At 39.7% G+C, this 13,634-nt stretch overlaps 1 protein-coding gene across 2 annotated transcripts in view; it reads left to right on the plus strand.

Moving 5' to 3' along the window:
• The window catches only part of Me1 (malic enzyme 1), a 116,223-nt gene that overhangs the window by 2,051 nt on the left and 100,538 nt on the right, over positions 1-13,634 (plus strand). The window contains exons 1-3 of one of the 2 annotated variants that reach the window (XM_075965071.1): positions 6,004-6,024; positions 10,416-10,549; positions 12,483-12,632. In XM_075965071.1, coding sequence (XP_075821186.1) covers positions 6,022-6,024; positions 10,416-10,549; positions 12,483-12,632 — 287 coding nt within the window. In that variant the 5' untranslated portion in view covers positions 6,004-6,021. Of the gene's footprint in view, positions 1-6,003; positions 6,025-10,415; positions 10,550-12,482; positions 12,633-13,634 lie in introns of those variants that run through there. The other variant, XM_075965072.1, reaches the window with a different exon arrangement.

Genomic DNA, 13,634 nt, shown 5'->3' on the forward strand with positions numbered 1-13,634 from the left:
AGTTGTTTTATTTATTTATTTAATTTTTTTTTTTACTTTGAGGTGACCTGACTCCAAAGGGATGATGCTAATTTTAACTCTCTTAATGTCTCCTAATAGCCTAGCCTAGCCTGTCATCTGGTTGTAGAAAGAATTTTATGGTCCTGCCATTGGGTGACTAAGACACACTTCGTTAGTATTATTTCCTTACATATAGGTGTGGATGAACCATCTGTGGGGGCTGGGGAGATGGCTCAGTGGTTAGGGGTGACAGCTGCTCTTGCAGAGGACCTGAGTTCAGTTCCCAGACTGTATCAGGTAGCTCACAGCTAGAGGCACCACACAGTTTGTTTGTGCACGCGCGCGCGTGCGTGCGCGCGCGCGCACACACACACACATCTCCAGCATCTCCACCACTTAGCATTTCATTCACTGTCTCCTTCTGTTAGTCAGGTATTCAGAGTGTTTTTCCTGTTAAGTTGAAGTAAAATTATTGTTTTCCTATATATATAGCAGATTCATCTAATTAACTCCCAAACTTAGCCTTCAGCTTAAAATATATTTGATGATTTTCTTCTTTCCATTTTTGTTGTGTAATTCCTAGAATTAAAAGGATATTAATTGATTCAGTAATAATTTCCCTGTGGAAACCTTTCCTAATTATCTTATTTCCATTATCATTATTTAATGCTTAACACTTATACATTTGGTTGTCCCATATTATATTTATTACGTTGTCAGTATTTATTTATTTATTTATTTATTTATTTAGTCAAGGTCTGATTGTGTAGCTTTGGCTGGCCTGAATGGAATTCACTGTGAAGACCAGGTTGGCCTTGAACTCAATAGCAAGACCAGGTTGGCCTTGAACTCAATAGCCGTCTGCCTGCCTCTGCCTCTCAAATGCTCCGATTAAAGGCATTAGCTACCACCCCAACAGATGCAGGCAGCTTCCCAAGTCTTAGTTCTGGCATCATCCTAAGACAGCATGCTCACAAATGTAACTAAATTACTAATATCTAACTAATGCACATTTATACTGAAGCCTAAAGTTCATGTCAGTCTGTTAGTGTATAATGGAATATAGTTAGAAATGTTAGAATTTGGCTTAATCTTTACAATCTGTGAAATTTTAACCACTTATTGTTGCAGGAGGGCCCGCTTATTCATCCCGCCCGCCCGGCTAGCTTAGCCCTAAAATAACAACACAAAAACTGTACTAATTAAATCACGGCTTGACCCATTAGCTCTAGTTTCTTATTGGCAAATTCTTACATCTTCATTTAACCCATTTCTATTAATCTGTGTATCACCATGAGGTCATGGCTTACCAGCAAAGTTCCGGCTTGTCTGACTCCAGAGGCTCTCTGACTCTGCCTCCTTCCTCCCAGAATTCAGTTCCGTCTTCCCCGCCTACCTAAGTTCTGACCTATCAACAGGCTCTACCTAAGTTCTGACCTATCAACAGGCCCTACCTAAGTTCTGACCTATCAACAGGCCAAGGCAGTTTTCTTTATTCATTAACCAAGAAAAGCAACATACAGACAGCAGCATCTCTCACACCAATTTAGGGATAATCGTAAGGAGGTAAAAATTGGCAGAATCAAAGTTAACAGTAGACATGAAGTAAAAAAGAAATCCTGAGAGACATAGAGTCTTCAGAATTCTGAACCTGATTGCTTGCTAATAATCAAATGTGTATCACTTCAGACTGATTCCATCATAGCTGGAAAGTACATCTGTCTCATGCTTAGGGGATTTACTATCTTTTATTTACTATAGCACACACACATACACACACATAATTTTTTTTGATACAGGATCTCACTTGGTATATCCCAAGCTGGCCTGAAATTCATTTTATAGACTAGGCTGGCCTTGAACTTAAAGCAATCCTCCTGCCTTAGCCGCTTGAGTGCTACAATTGCAGGTGTGAGCCACCGTACTCTGCAGCCTGAAGTACTATTTTAAGATGCTCATCTATGCCCACTGTATAGATATGTATATGTAGCATGTTTAATTTAAATTTTTTATTTCTAGGATAGCTTTTGATTTAGATGGCTTGTATATTTTCAGAAATTTTATGTGGTCAATATTTATGTTTTATAAAATGATGTACAAAAATTAAAATTATATATACAATAAAATATTATTTTTATTATTTCTCACTTTGTTTATGCATTGGTAGGAAAACACTAATTGAGAACTTTATTATCTGTGATTGTTCCTATGCGTCTCTACATGCTTCCCCTCTTAGGTATTATAGGAATTTTGATCCAGTTGTACCTAGTGACAGTTTCTCAAAAAAGTATAATTTGGACTGTGTTATTAACTTTGGGATCTAAAAGTCAAATTTCTGAGTACTGCATAGCTGCCTGCTTTTCATCTTATCAGGAGCTACTTTGGTTTGTTATGAGGAAAAGAGAAAGAAACACATCTTACGATTAGGAGCAGAAAGCACTGTAGTTTAAGATAAGTGATTATTGTTTTGTATAATAGAGATAATATGAAAAAGATACCATTATTTTTCCTGAGGCTATGCAGGTAGATTTGTGATATATCTAAGTCAACCGCCAACTCTTCTGTTCCCAGACACCCAGAGCCTTTGAATTTGAAGGTAGAAGATGGTTTATCTTGGACCCTCACTAGTCTAAACTGGTAACTGTGGAATAAAACAATAGAAAATGTTTTCGGAAAATCATGGGACTAGGAGTTCCAGAGCTTTTACACTAAAAGGTCACTGATATAATTTTCTTTCCTCGTTAAGAATACCAGCAGGAGTGCTTGAGTTCATGATGGTGATTCCATCGTGAGTAGTCACAGGAATCTGAAGATTGAACGGAGCCAGAGACTGCAGTACAATATTAAGAGTTGCAATATCTTTTAAATTATTCAGAGTCTTCAAAGGTATTTTCTGACTTGATTGTGACATAGTATATCTATATTATAAATTAACACACACATGTTAGAAAAGCCTTATTATGCTATGTATTGCATGACTCCAGAATTCTTATGTTGGAATTGTAACTCCCCAGTACCTCAGAATGTAATCAGAAAGGTAAGGTCCCTAACTACGTAATTGAAGGGAGATCTTTAGGGTAGGCCCTAATGCCATGATAATGAGAATTATTAAGGTATATTATAGAAGAAAGAGCTGTGAGGACACAGAGAGCAGTTGATAGTCGGTGGATCAGAAGCCTGTATGTGGAGTAGGAGAAACGTCAGGATGAAACCGACCCTGCCAGTAGGTGGATCCCAGAATGCCAGCCTTCACAACTGAGAAATAAATTGATTTTGCTTAGACAGCCCTGCTTGTGGTACTATCCTTTCTGTTGGCAGCCCTGACCATCTAATACACACATGTGATTAAAGAAGTTTTACTTTCACGTGTGTTTACTACACTCTGCTGGTATCTATTATTTCAATTTGAGAAAAAAGTAAGCTAGCAATCAGTCAGCGTCTCATAGTCTAAGATCTTCCTGCTTTGGCTCCTTTAAGTGGAGATTCTAGAAAGCTATTAAGGAATATCTTTACATGTAAAATAGTGGTGCACGTCTCTAACCCCAGCCCTAGTTGGAGTGGAGACAGGAAGATCTCTGGAGCTCATTGGCCAGGCAGTCTAGCTGACTTCATGAGTTCCAGGTTCACTGAGAGACCCTGGCTCGGTAGGGTGGAGAGCAGCTAAGCAAGATGATCAGTGTGGATCCCTGTTGTTCACGCACATGCCTTCATGTCCACATATATCTGCATACACATAGACACAAGCCAACACACACACACACACACACACACGATGATCAGTGTGGACCCCTGTTGTTCATGCACATGCCTTCATGTCCACAAACATCTGCACACACATAGACACAAGCCAACACACACACACAAGATGATCAGTGTGGACCCCTGTTGTTCACGCACATGCCTTCATGTCCACATATATCTGCACACACATAGACACAAGCCAACACACACACACACACACACACACACACACACACACACACACGATGATCAGTGTGGACCCCTGTTGTTCATGCACATGCCTGCATGTCCACAAACATCTGCACACACATAGAAACCAATATATACATACAAGAACAAGATTTGCATACCACTAGGAAAAATATAAAAAATTATTTTAATTAGAAAAAGTTTATTTAAATAATTTTGAGGACTGAAGCTGTGGGGGAAGGAATGGTTTTCTTTTTATAGATGTAAAATATGTATATAAACTCTTGTAAAATTCAAAATATGATAATAAAAATTCGAGCTCAATTTAACCTTTTTAAAAATTTATACCTGTATTGAGACAGGATCTTGTTATGTAGCTTCAGCAACCCTTGACTTTATAATCATCCTGTCTCCAACTTCCCTCATGCTGGAATTACAGGCATGCACCTAGCTTCAATTTCACTTATTTGATTTAAAATCATAACTAATAAAAATTCTTTTCTTGTATATGTATGGCAATAAAAATTTCCAAAATTCTAAAATATTTTAAGTATGAGGAAATATTTTTAAAAATTGATTTGTCAGATTATTTGCAGTAACATTAAATCTAGATAAAATAAGTTTAAACAGTAGACTATGAAAAAAGAGTCAAAGACATCTCATTTAGACAAAAAATAGTACTTAAAAATTAGAACGTGAAGTATATCAGTAATGTGCTTTTAGTTCTTTTTTACTATATTAACAATATATGAACAAACTTTTAGTCCTTTTTACTACATTTCTTCATTTTAAGTCAGTAGGTCATCTGCTGAATGGACTAGAGCCTAATAGAATTGGTGTAGGGGACATGTTGTGTATTCTTTCCATCTCTACTTCTATTAGTTTTTGTCAGTGGACATTGCTATGCAATCAGCTCCACCAAAACCAGTCTGTCACCTCAAGCATTCTCTGTCCCTTCCTTTGTGGTGAGCTCTTCTCTCTACCTGGGCCCCTGCTTTTCCAGAAGGTCATGTGAGTGGAGTCTGGTTTCTTTCACCTGACCTAATGCATCTGAGGTTAGTTTGCATTGCACGTGTCAGCAGTTGACTCCTTTGTAGCAATGAGCGTGTAATGGGTGCTCGAGCAAGCAGAAACACTGTACCTGTCTTCATGAGCGTGTGGCTGCACCTCACTCGTCTTCTCTGTGGAATGACTGAGATGCTTTTGGCTTAGTAGTGTCTTTGTGGTTGTTACCTTTCTCTTGCTTTTGTGATTTGTGATGTCTTTCATGAAAGAAGAAATAGTGTTTGGTTACAGAAGATGGTTGAGTTAATTCACAATTTGTGGATTACCTGTTAAGTGTCAAGTAGCATTCTAGGCACTAGGTAAACAAACACCCATTTATGTCCTCTTATTTCAGGTGTCTTAAGCGCATTAATAAATTTGTCATCACAGTTAGCATCCTATGTATGTTATCCGTCTCAAGATTTTTTGTAAGAGTTAAAATTTTTGCATTTCTGCATGGTTTAATTTTAGTTATAATTCTGAGACAAGTGAATCCAAACCACACAAGTTCTCTGTGAGCATTAAAGATGGTCATTGGAAAGGACAAAATGTGTTTCCTGATACGTTTCTGCTGAATCAACGACTCTCTCCTGCAGCTCCTTCAGTGGCTGTTTGCATATGGATTCTAACAGAAACCCCTTGTGGTAGTGGTTTGCTTCAGATCTCTGTAGAGGAGGCGTGTTTTCTCCGGAAGCTCTGTGGAGTCCACAAGAAGCGTTGTTTTGTTGGCCGCCCTTTGCAGTGAAACAGAATGGCCTTCTATTGTCCGGTGGTTGAGTGCAAGAGTCTTGAAGGCCGAAGGAAAAGAGAGAGTGAAACTCAGACTGGTCTTCTGAGAGGGTGAACTTTACAGGCCGTCTGGAAACCTGACCTGCGTATGGACATTTAACCTTCTCAGCTCCATGACAAACTTGACCCTGCATGTGCGCTCCGGAGCCGTCGTTTGTTGTGTAGGCCATGCAGGAAAGCACAAATGTACAGCTTCTGGACATGGCTGACTCATCAGTTTCTGTAAAATTGTCCTGAAATGATGATGCCGCTAGTGATATGGTAAATAAAAGCTATGGTTAAATCGAATCATGTATTATCCTAAAAGTTCCAGGGATTCTAGTTAAGTTTCCTTATTCCCTGATTTTTTTTCTACACCCTAAAGAGTCACAAAATCATATAAACTTAATAATGGGACCTTTTTTTCACTTTTGACTTGGCCCATTTCACCAGATGTTTAAGCCTTAATTATTAGTATATTTTTTTGTTTTGTTTTTAACAGATGATTTGGTGCTTTAGTGTGTCTGCGAATATTTGGCAAGCAGTGTAGGAGTCTGCAATTACTAAACATCAAAGACTGGGGAGATTTCCAGATGGCATTCTCGTTTCCGTGGTGTATGGAATACTGTATAGAGGTCTGCTCGATCAGACAGATGGGGGAAAACATAAGTAAAAAGGCCTGGTGGACTCTCTGAGTAAAGATGGCTAAGTGCCACTGTTACTTGAGCTAGGAGCGTGTGTTAACTTCTGACCACAAGCTGTATTCTCAGAATACCATACTTTAGCTGGTAGTTTTGCAGGCACTCACAGGGTATAACATTTAGTGTTTCACTGTTTCTCGTTGCCATTTGTATTTATTTGAAGGTGTTTTTTTTGCCTTATATTTTCTCCTTTCCTTTTCTTCCCTCCTTCCTTCCTCCCTCCTTTCTTCTTTCCAGTCTTCTGTAGTTTGAAAAAAGTTCAAATTTCTGTTCTGTTTCAAACACACACACACATGAATATGTGCAATTGAAAAATCTGTTGAATTATTTCTTCCATCTTACAGATGATTCTTGCACAAATGTCCCTTTTTGGTTGCTTTAAGTTTAAAAGTAATTTTACCATAATAATCAATTTTCTGGACAGCATCTTATACTTTTCAGCAATGCGTTTCTAAAAGTCAATATGTAAAATGTCCTGTTTTACAACTCTGAGATTCCATCTTACACCTGTAAGAATGGCCAAGATCAAAAACACCGATGACAACTTCTGCTGGAGAGGTTGTTGGGAAAAGGGAACATTCCTGCAATGCTGGTGGGAATGCAAGTTGGTACACCCCCTTTGGATATCAGTATGGTAATTTCTCAGAAAATTTAAAATAACCTTTCTCAAGACCCAGCAATACCACTTTTTGGTATATATCCAAAGGATGCTCAATCGTACAAGGACATGTGCTCAACTATGTTCATAGCAGCTTTGTTTGTCATAGTCAGAACCTGGACACAACCTAAATGCCCCTTGACCAGAGAATGCATAAAAAAATGCGTTAAATTTACACAATGGAGTACTATACAACAGAAAAAAATAAAGACATCTTGAAATTTGCAGGCAAATGGCTGGAGCTAGAAAACATATTGAGTGAGGTAACCCAGACCCAGAAAGGCAAATATCATATGTATTCACTCATAAGTGGTTTTTAAACATAAAGCAAAGAAAACCAGCCTACAAATCACAATCCCAGAGAACCTAGACCACAATTGAGGACCCTAAGAGAGACATACATAGATCTAATCTACATGGGAAGTAAAAAAAGACAAGATCTCTTGAGTAAATTGGGAGCATGGGGACCAAGAGAGAGGGTTGAAGGAGAGGGGAGAGGCAGGGAGGGGAGCAGAGAAAATGTCCTGTTTTGTGTATGCAATAAATTGAGTTATTACGGCAGGATTCAGGAATCATTAGTCCTCATTGTACGGACATTTAGGGACAGAGGGAACAGCTGCAGAGCCATTTGTGTCTTTTGTGTTCCTGTCCACCTGTCAAGAAACAGTAGCATCACAAGGTCCAGGCCTTAGTCTTGGCTGCAATGGTAAAATATCATGGACTGGGATTTTAAAATGCAAGGTATGTATTTTTGCCTTTCTGAAGGCTGGGAAGCCCCAAGTCCACACAGTGTAGTATCTGGTGAGGGATCCAGTTCCTGCTTCACAGACAGCCATCTTGTATCCTCACATGGCAGAAAGGACATACAGGTTCTCTGAAGTTTTTTTTTCCTAGTCTAATCTTATTTTTATCAGGGCAACCATCCATCATACCATTTCAGCACTTAATAATGGACCTAAGGAAATAGCAGCCCGGTCTTGGATTAGATGCCTTTTATGATTCAGTATCTCCACTAGGAATCTTCTAGAGAGGATTCCTCATCCCAGTCTACCAGATCTATCTTCTGAAAGAATGTTGGGCCTCTTTGCTTTGACTTCCTGTAGTGTACTCCAACAAATCTTTTAGATCCATTTTGTATCAACTCCTTATTTCTATTTTATTTGTTCGTTCTTGAGTTCTATAGTCTTCTACAATTACTGTTGCTTTATAGTACCTATGTTTATGTAAACAGATAATTTGACATGGGTATAGTAATAATGGTTATGAGTCTAGAAATGCCTTAGGATCAAGCACTTGGGGTCAGTCTTGAAAGGAGAAGCAGGTAAAAAGGAGGTTTTCTTTCTTTTATTGGGAGGTTGTTTTGTTTTATTTTCTTTGTAATAGCCCTGGCTGTCCTGGAACATGCTCTGTAGATCAGGCTGGTCTTGAATTCACAGAGATCCATTTGCCTCTGCCTCCTGAGTGCTGGGGTTAAGGGTCTATGCCACCACCGCCCAACAGAAGGACTTTTAAAGTTAGAGTGTAATTACATAAGTTCCCCCCTTCCCACCCGTCCCTTGTTCCCTCTTTTTTAATCGAGTGTGTCTTTCTTGTCTCTCTCTCCTCCTACTCACACACATGCTTGAATATATAAATACAGCCTGCTCAGGCCATTTAGCATTACTTGTTATCTATATGATTTCAGGGCTGATCATTTGGTTTTGGATAACCAGTTAGGGGGCTCATCCCTGGGGAAGAAGATTTTTTTCCTCCTCTCAATATTCCTTAGATTCTTTGTTTATGGGTGGAGCCATGTGAGACTTCCCCCTTCTGTATTAGCATGTCTGTCACCGGTATACTTCTTCATGTCTTGTTCAGGCAGCCATATGGTAGTTGAAGTACCATGAATTAAACTTCCTTGTCATTTTAGGAGACAAAAACCCCACAGCGTATTTCCTGGTTCCCTGGCTCTTACCATTTTCCTGTTTTCCATGATGTTCTCTGAACCTTAGGTGCAGGAGTTGGGCTATATATGGACCCGTTGTGGCTGGGCATTCTGTAATGACTTGTTCTCTGCAGTTTGACAGAAGTAAAAGTCTCCATCTGTTGCAAAACAGAGTGTCTTTGATAGGTGGTAAGAACTACACTTATCTGTGGGTAGAAGGATAGATATTTAGAATGCATCTATGAAGCACTGTGTTTTAGTCAAGTGTCAGTTGTAGGTTCTAGAAGATCCTCGACCTTACCGGCTCTGGGTAGTTGTCTTGATTTCTAGTATCAGAAATCATTTTCCTTCAGTTAAGTGGGCCTCAAACCCAATTACATACAAGGTACGAGTGCCACTTGCACCCTTGGGGATTTCTCGCCATGATGGTCACTGTTGGGCTTTTTAAGTGGTACAGCAGGGTAGGACTATTGGTTGCTCCCTCTCTGGGAAGCTTGCATAATGCCTTCCAATACTGCCAGAGCTAGTCCTCAGGTGGAGGGCTTTCAAGTCAGATCCAGCTTGAGTCTACAGGTCTTATGTCCAAACTGTGGTGCCAACAAGATCACTCTCGATAAAGATGCCATGCATGGAAGACTACAAATGTGCTGCATCTGGGTTTGGGAAGAAATTCGTGTAACCAGGATTGCATAAGGCTGGTGGGAGATAACCTGAGGTGGAGGGTTGGAAAGGGTCCCTGCGAATCATGCAGTTTATTTCCTGACCCAGTTCACAGTTGGAAGCATAGCAGGTGTCAGCTGACCTACTTCTAGTCGCATTTAAAAATAGATAACTATTCACGTTCATATTTTCTGATGTTAATGATTGTATCTTTCATTTTTCGGGTACACATGCATATGGTGTATATACTGTATTATGTATGTGTGTGTGTATGCACATGTTTGTGTATATACAACTGTGGAGGCTAGAAATAGACTAGGTGTTTTTCTTGATCACTTTCAATCTTTTTTTTTTTTTGACAAAGGAGCACTCACTGACATTGGAGCTCACTGATTGGCTGGCCAGCTGAAGGTCTCCCCATCCCTAGTGCCAGAGTACCTGGCCTGGCTTTTGTGTGCACTGGGCCTCACAGCCCAGTTGCTCATGTTTGCGTAGCAGCCACGTTCCTGGCCGAGTGCGCTGCCTCTCAGGCCTCTCACGTGTGTGCTCTTCAGTAGTTTCTTCCTGTCCATTTCCTACTCTCAGGTTCTGTAGATAAGGAAGCAGATGGTTAGTGCACAGTTGGCTGGCTGTACTTCAGCAACGCTAGGCCCTGCCCTCCCCAGATCTGTGCTTCTGTGCTATTTGTCTTTTTCTCCTCTGGAAATCATTGTTTTCCTTTTCTTCCTAGGATTTGGCATTTACTCTGGAAGAGAGACAGCAACTGAACATCCATGGATTGTTACCGCCTTGCTTCGTCAGTCAGGAGATCCAGGTCCTTAGGGTAGTTAAGAATTTTGAGCGTCTGAACTCTGACTTTGACAGGTAACACATTTATGAACATATTTCTCTGACACTCTCTGCTGTTGTTTTTTATAAAAGAAAGTTGGGGTATTACATGATTTGGAATGGATAGTTAACTTTAAGGAGAATTTGTTTGCAAGTACAGTGATTTTTTTAAAAAAGTATTTACTGTTTCTATAGAATCATTTGAATTCTCAGTTTATTTTTCTCAAGATAATTTTTCTATGAGAAAATTAAATATGTCCACATTTACTTAATATATTTATATGTAAACATGAATATTCTTCACAAAAGGAAGAAATGCCCAAGAAAATTTTTTTCCTCGTTTCTAAAATTGATCATTGGTCATTATTGGTGTTTCTGATGGCCGTCTTATGGCGGAGTGATGCAGACTTTCAGTCCTGAGCAGTCTGGGCCTTGGTAGGGCTTCCTGCAGGGCATGATTTTTCATCCACACCACAGCAGGGTGGAATCTGATGGCTGGAAGGGGCCACCATCTCATCAAGTAAGTTTCCTTTGAAGGAAGCGCTCGTGGAAATTATGTTAGTCTCTTCTGAGGGCAGGTTTCCCAGTGCTAATGTCACCTCTTGAATTTCTCAGCCCCATTCCAATTGGCACAGCAGAGAGTAAGATTTTGGCACACAATCACACACTTAAGTGATCTCTGACCCACACCAGAGATCAGTGCAAAGGGTCTCGTTGTTCCTGAACACAGTTTTTCACAACTTTTTAGTTGTACAAAGTAGTTTGAATTGAAATACATAAAGGGTTATGCATAGAAGGATAACTAGACCAGAAATGCCTCTACATGGAGAAAGGCCGTTAAAAGTTTGGTGTGGCGGTGCATCTATTTAATCCCAGCACTCAGGAGGCAGAAGCAGGTGGATCTCTGTAAGTTCCATGTCAATCTGGTTTGCACAGTGGCTATCTAGGTCATCCAGGACTGCATAGTGAGATTGTCTCAAAATGAAAGGAAGGAAAAAAAAAAAGAAAGGAAGGAAAGAAAGAAGGAAACAAAGAAGGGCCATTAGTTTGCTTGAGTTAGTGGTTAAACTCTATTATGGCCGGGCGGTGGAGGCGCACGCCTTTAATCCCAGCACTTGGGAGGCAAAGGCAGGTGGATCTCTGCGAGTTCGAGACCAGCCTGGTCTACAAGAGCTAGTTCCAGGACAGGCTCCAAAACCACAGAGAAACCCTGTCTCGAAAAATCAAAAAAAAAAAAACTCTATTATGATATTTTCATCTCTTTAATTATAAAATAAGGACTATGTCTGTCCAAGTACCGAACAAAATTATATTATTTCACAATAGTAGTGATGTTTGAATGGTAGTAATCCAATTTGTGTCTCCTCATTCTTTGAGATGTTGAGTTTTTTGTATGTATACATTTGTGTATGTGTGCATGTGTGTGTGTGTCTGTGAGCATGCACATTCTTGCACTTGTAGAGATCAGAGGTTGACGTTGGATATCTTTCTCTCTAGTCCTCCACCTGTGACAGGATCCCTCAATGAGCCCAGAGTACACTCACTGGCTAACCTGGCTGGCCAGTGAGCTCTGGGGGTTTGCTTGACTGTAATCCTAGCACCAGGTTATAGATATGGACCCCTCTGCCCAGAGCTTCAAACTCAGGTCCTCATGTTTGCACCTCAGGCACTTTCCCCACTGAGCATCTCCCCAGTTTCTTAAAGGATATTTCTAAAAATTGTTGCTATTGTTTTTGTAAGACAGGGTCTCACTATGTAACTCAAGCTGTCCTCATATTCATTCCTGCCTGAGTTGCCTGAGTGTTAGAATTAGAGGCACATGCCACATGCCACCCTGCCTGGCTTCATTATTCATGCTTTCTACTTTACTAAAGATGTACTTAATACTTGATTGGAATTAGAAAACCAAAAAAAAAAAAAAGATTTTGATTGCTGGATATAGATCTAAAATTCTGTCCAATTTCCTCAGGTATCTTCTGTTGATGGATCTGCAAGACAGAAATGAGAAGCTCTTTTATAGTGTGCTGATGTCTGATATTGAAAAATTCATGCCTATCGTTTATACTCCTACTGTGGGTCTCGCATGCCAGCAATACAGTTTGGCATTTCGGAAACCGAGGTACGTAAACTTTTATTTTAAGTACAATTTGTATTTTGGAGAATGGAAAGCTGGCTCCCTGGTTATTATAGCTTAGCTCATTCTGCTCGTGTAAAAGACCTGAGTTTGAGTTCGGTTCCCAGTGCCCACAGTGGGCTGCTCACAACTGTCTGATACTTCAGATATTTGGGATTCAACGCTCTCTTCTGGCTTCTCTGGGCTGCATTCATGTTTATATATACATTAAGTAATTAAATAATTAAAATTACATTTTCATTAACTCTAGTCACTGGTACACAGCAGGTCTCTAGGACTCCATTTATCTAGTTGAAATTCGGCATTTTTGACAATCATTTCCTAATCTTGCACTAAATCCTATTTTGTTGCTTGCACTGACTGACCACTTGAGATGGCACACATTAGTGATTTTCCATGCAGTACTTTCTGTGTTTGACTGTTTCATTTAATGCATTGTCCTCCATGGTCACCCAGGGTTTTACAGTGACAGGGTAACCTCCTCCTTTAAGGCCAAATAATAACCCATTGTGTGTGTATCTTCATTAATTCATTTGTTAGCGGCATTGCGTTTGGCTCTGTGTCTCGTGTGTTGTGAGTGTATTTGGCAGTCTGACAGTGACAGCAGTTTGACAGACTGATTCATTTTCTTTGGATCCATACACAGCAGTGAGATTGATAGATGTTTTGTTTTTAAATTTTTGAGGTCCCTCCCCATTGTTCTCTATACTGGCTGTATTAATTTCCCTTGCTTCCATCACCAGGTAATTTATTTCTCATTCATACCCCAGGCAGAATGTCTCTCATCATTTTGAGGCTATCCATTTCAGAGGTCAAGTGATAGTTGACTGTGGGTTTGATTTGCATTTCACTGGTGATTAATAATGTTGGATTATTAATGTTCATGTACTTCTTGCCATTTACCTGTTTTAAATTTTCTTAGCGGTTCATTTATTCTATCTTATGTTTATGTCTTGCATGTATATATGTGCACCACATGCATGCCTG

The sequence above is a fragment of the Microtus pennsylvanicus genome, chromosome 3 (genome assembly GCF_037038515.1).
Source record: "Microtus pennsylvanicus isolate mMicPen1 chromosome 3, mMicPen1.hap1, whole genome shotgun sequence".
Lineage (NCBI taxonomy): Eukaryota > Metazoa > Chordata > Mammalia > Rodentia > Cricetidae > Microtus > Microtus pennsylvanicus.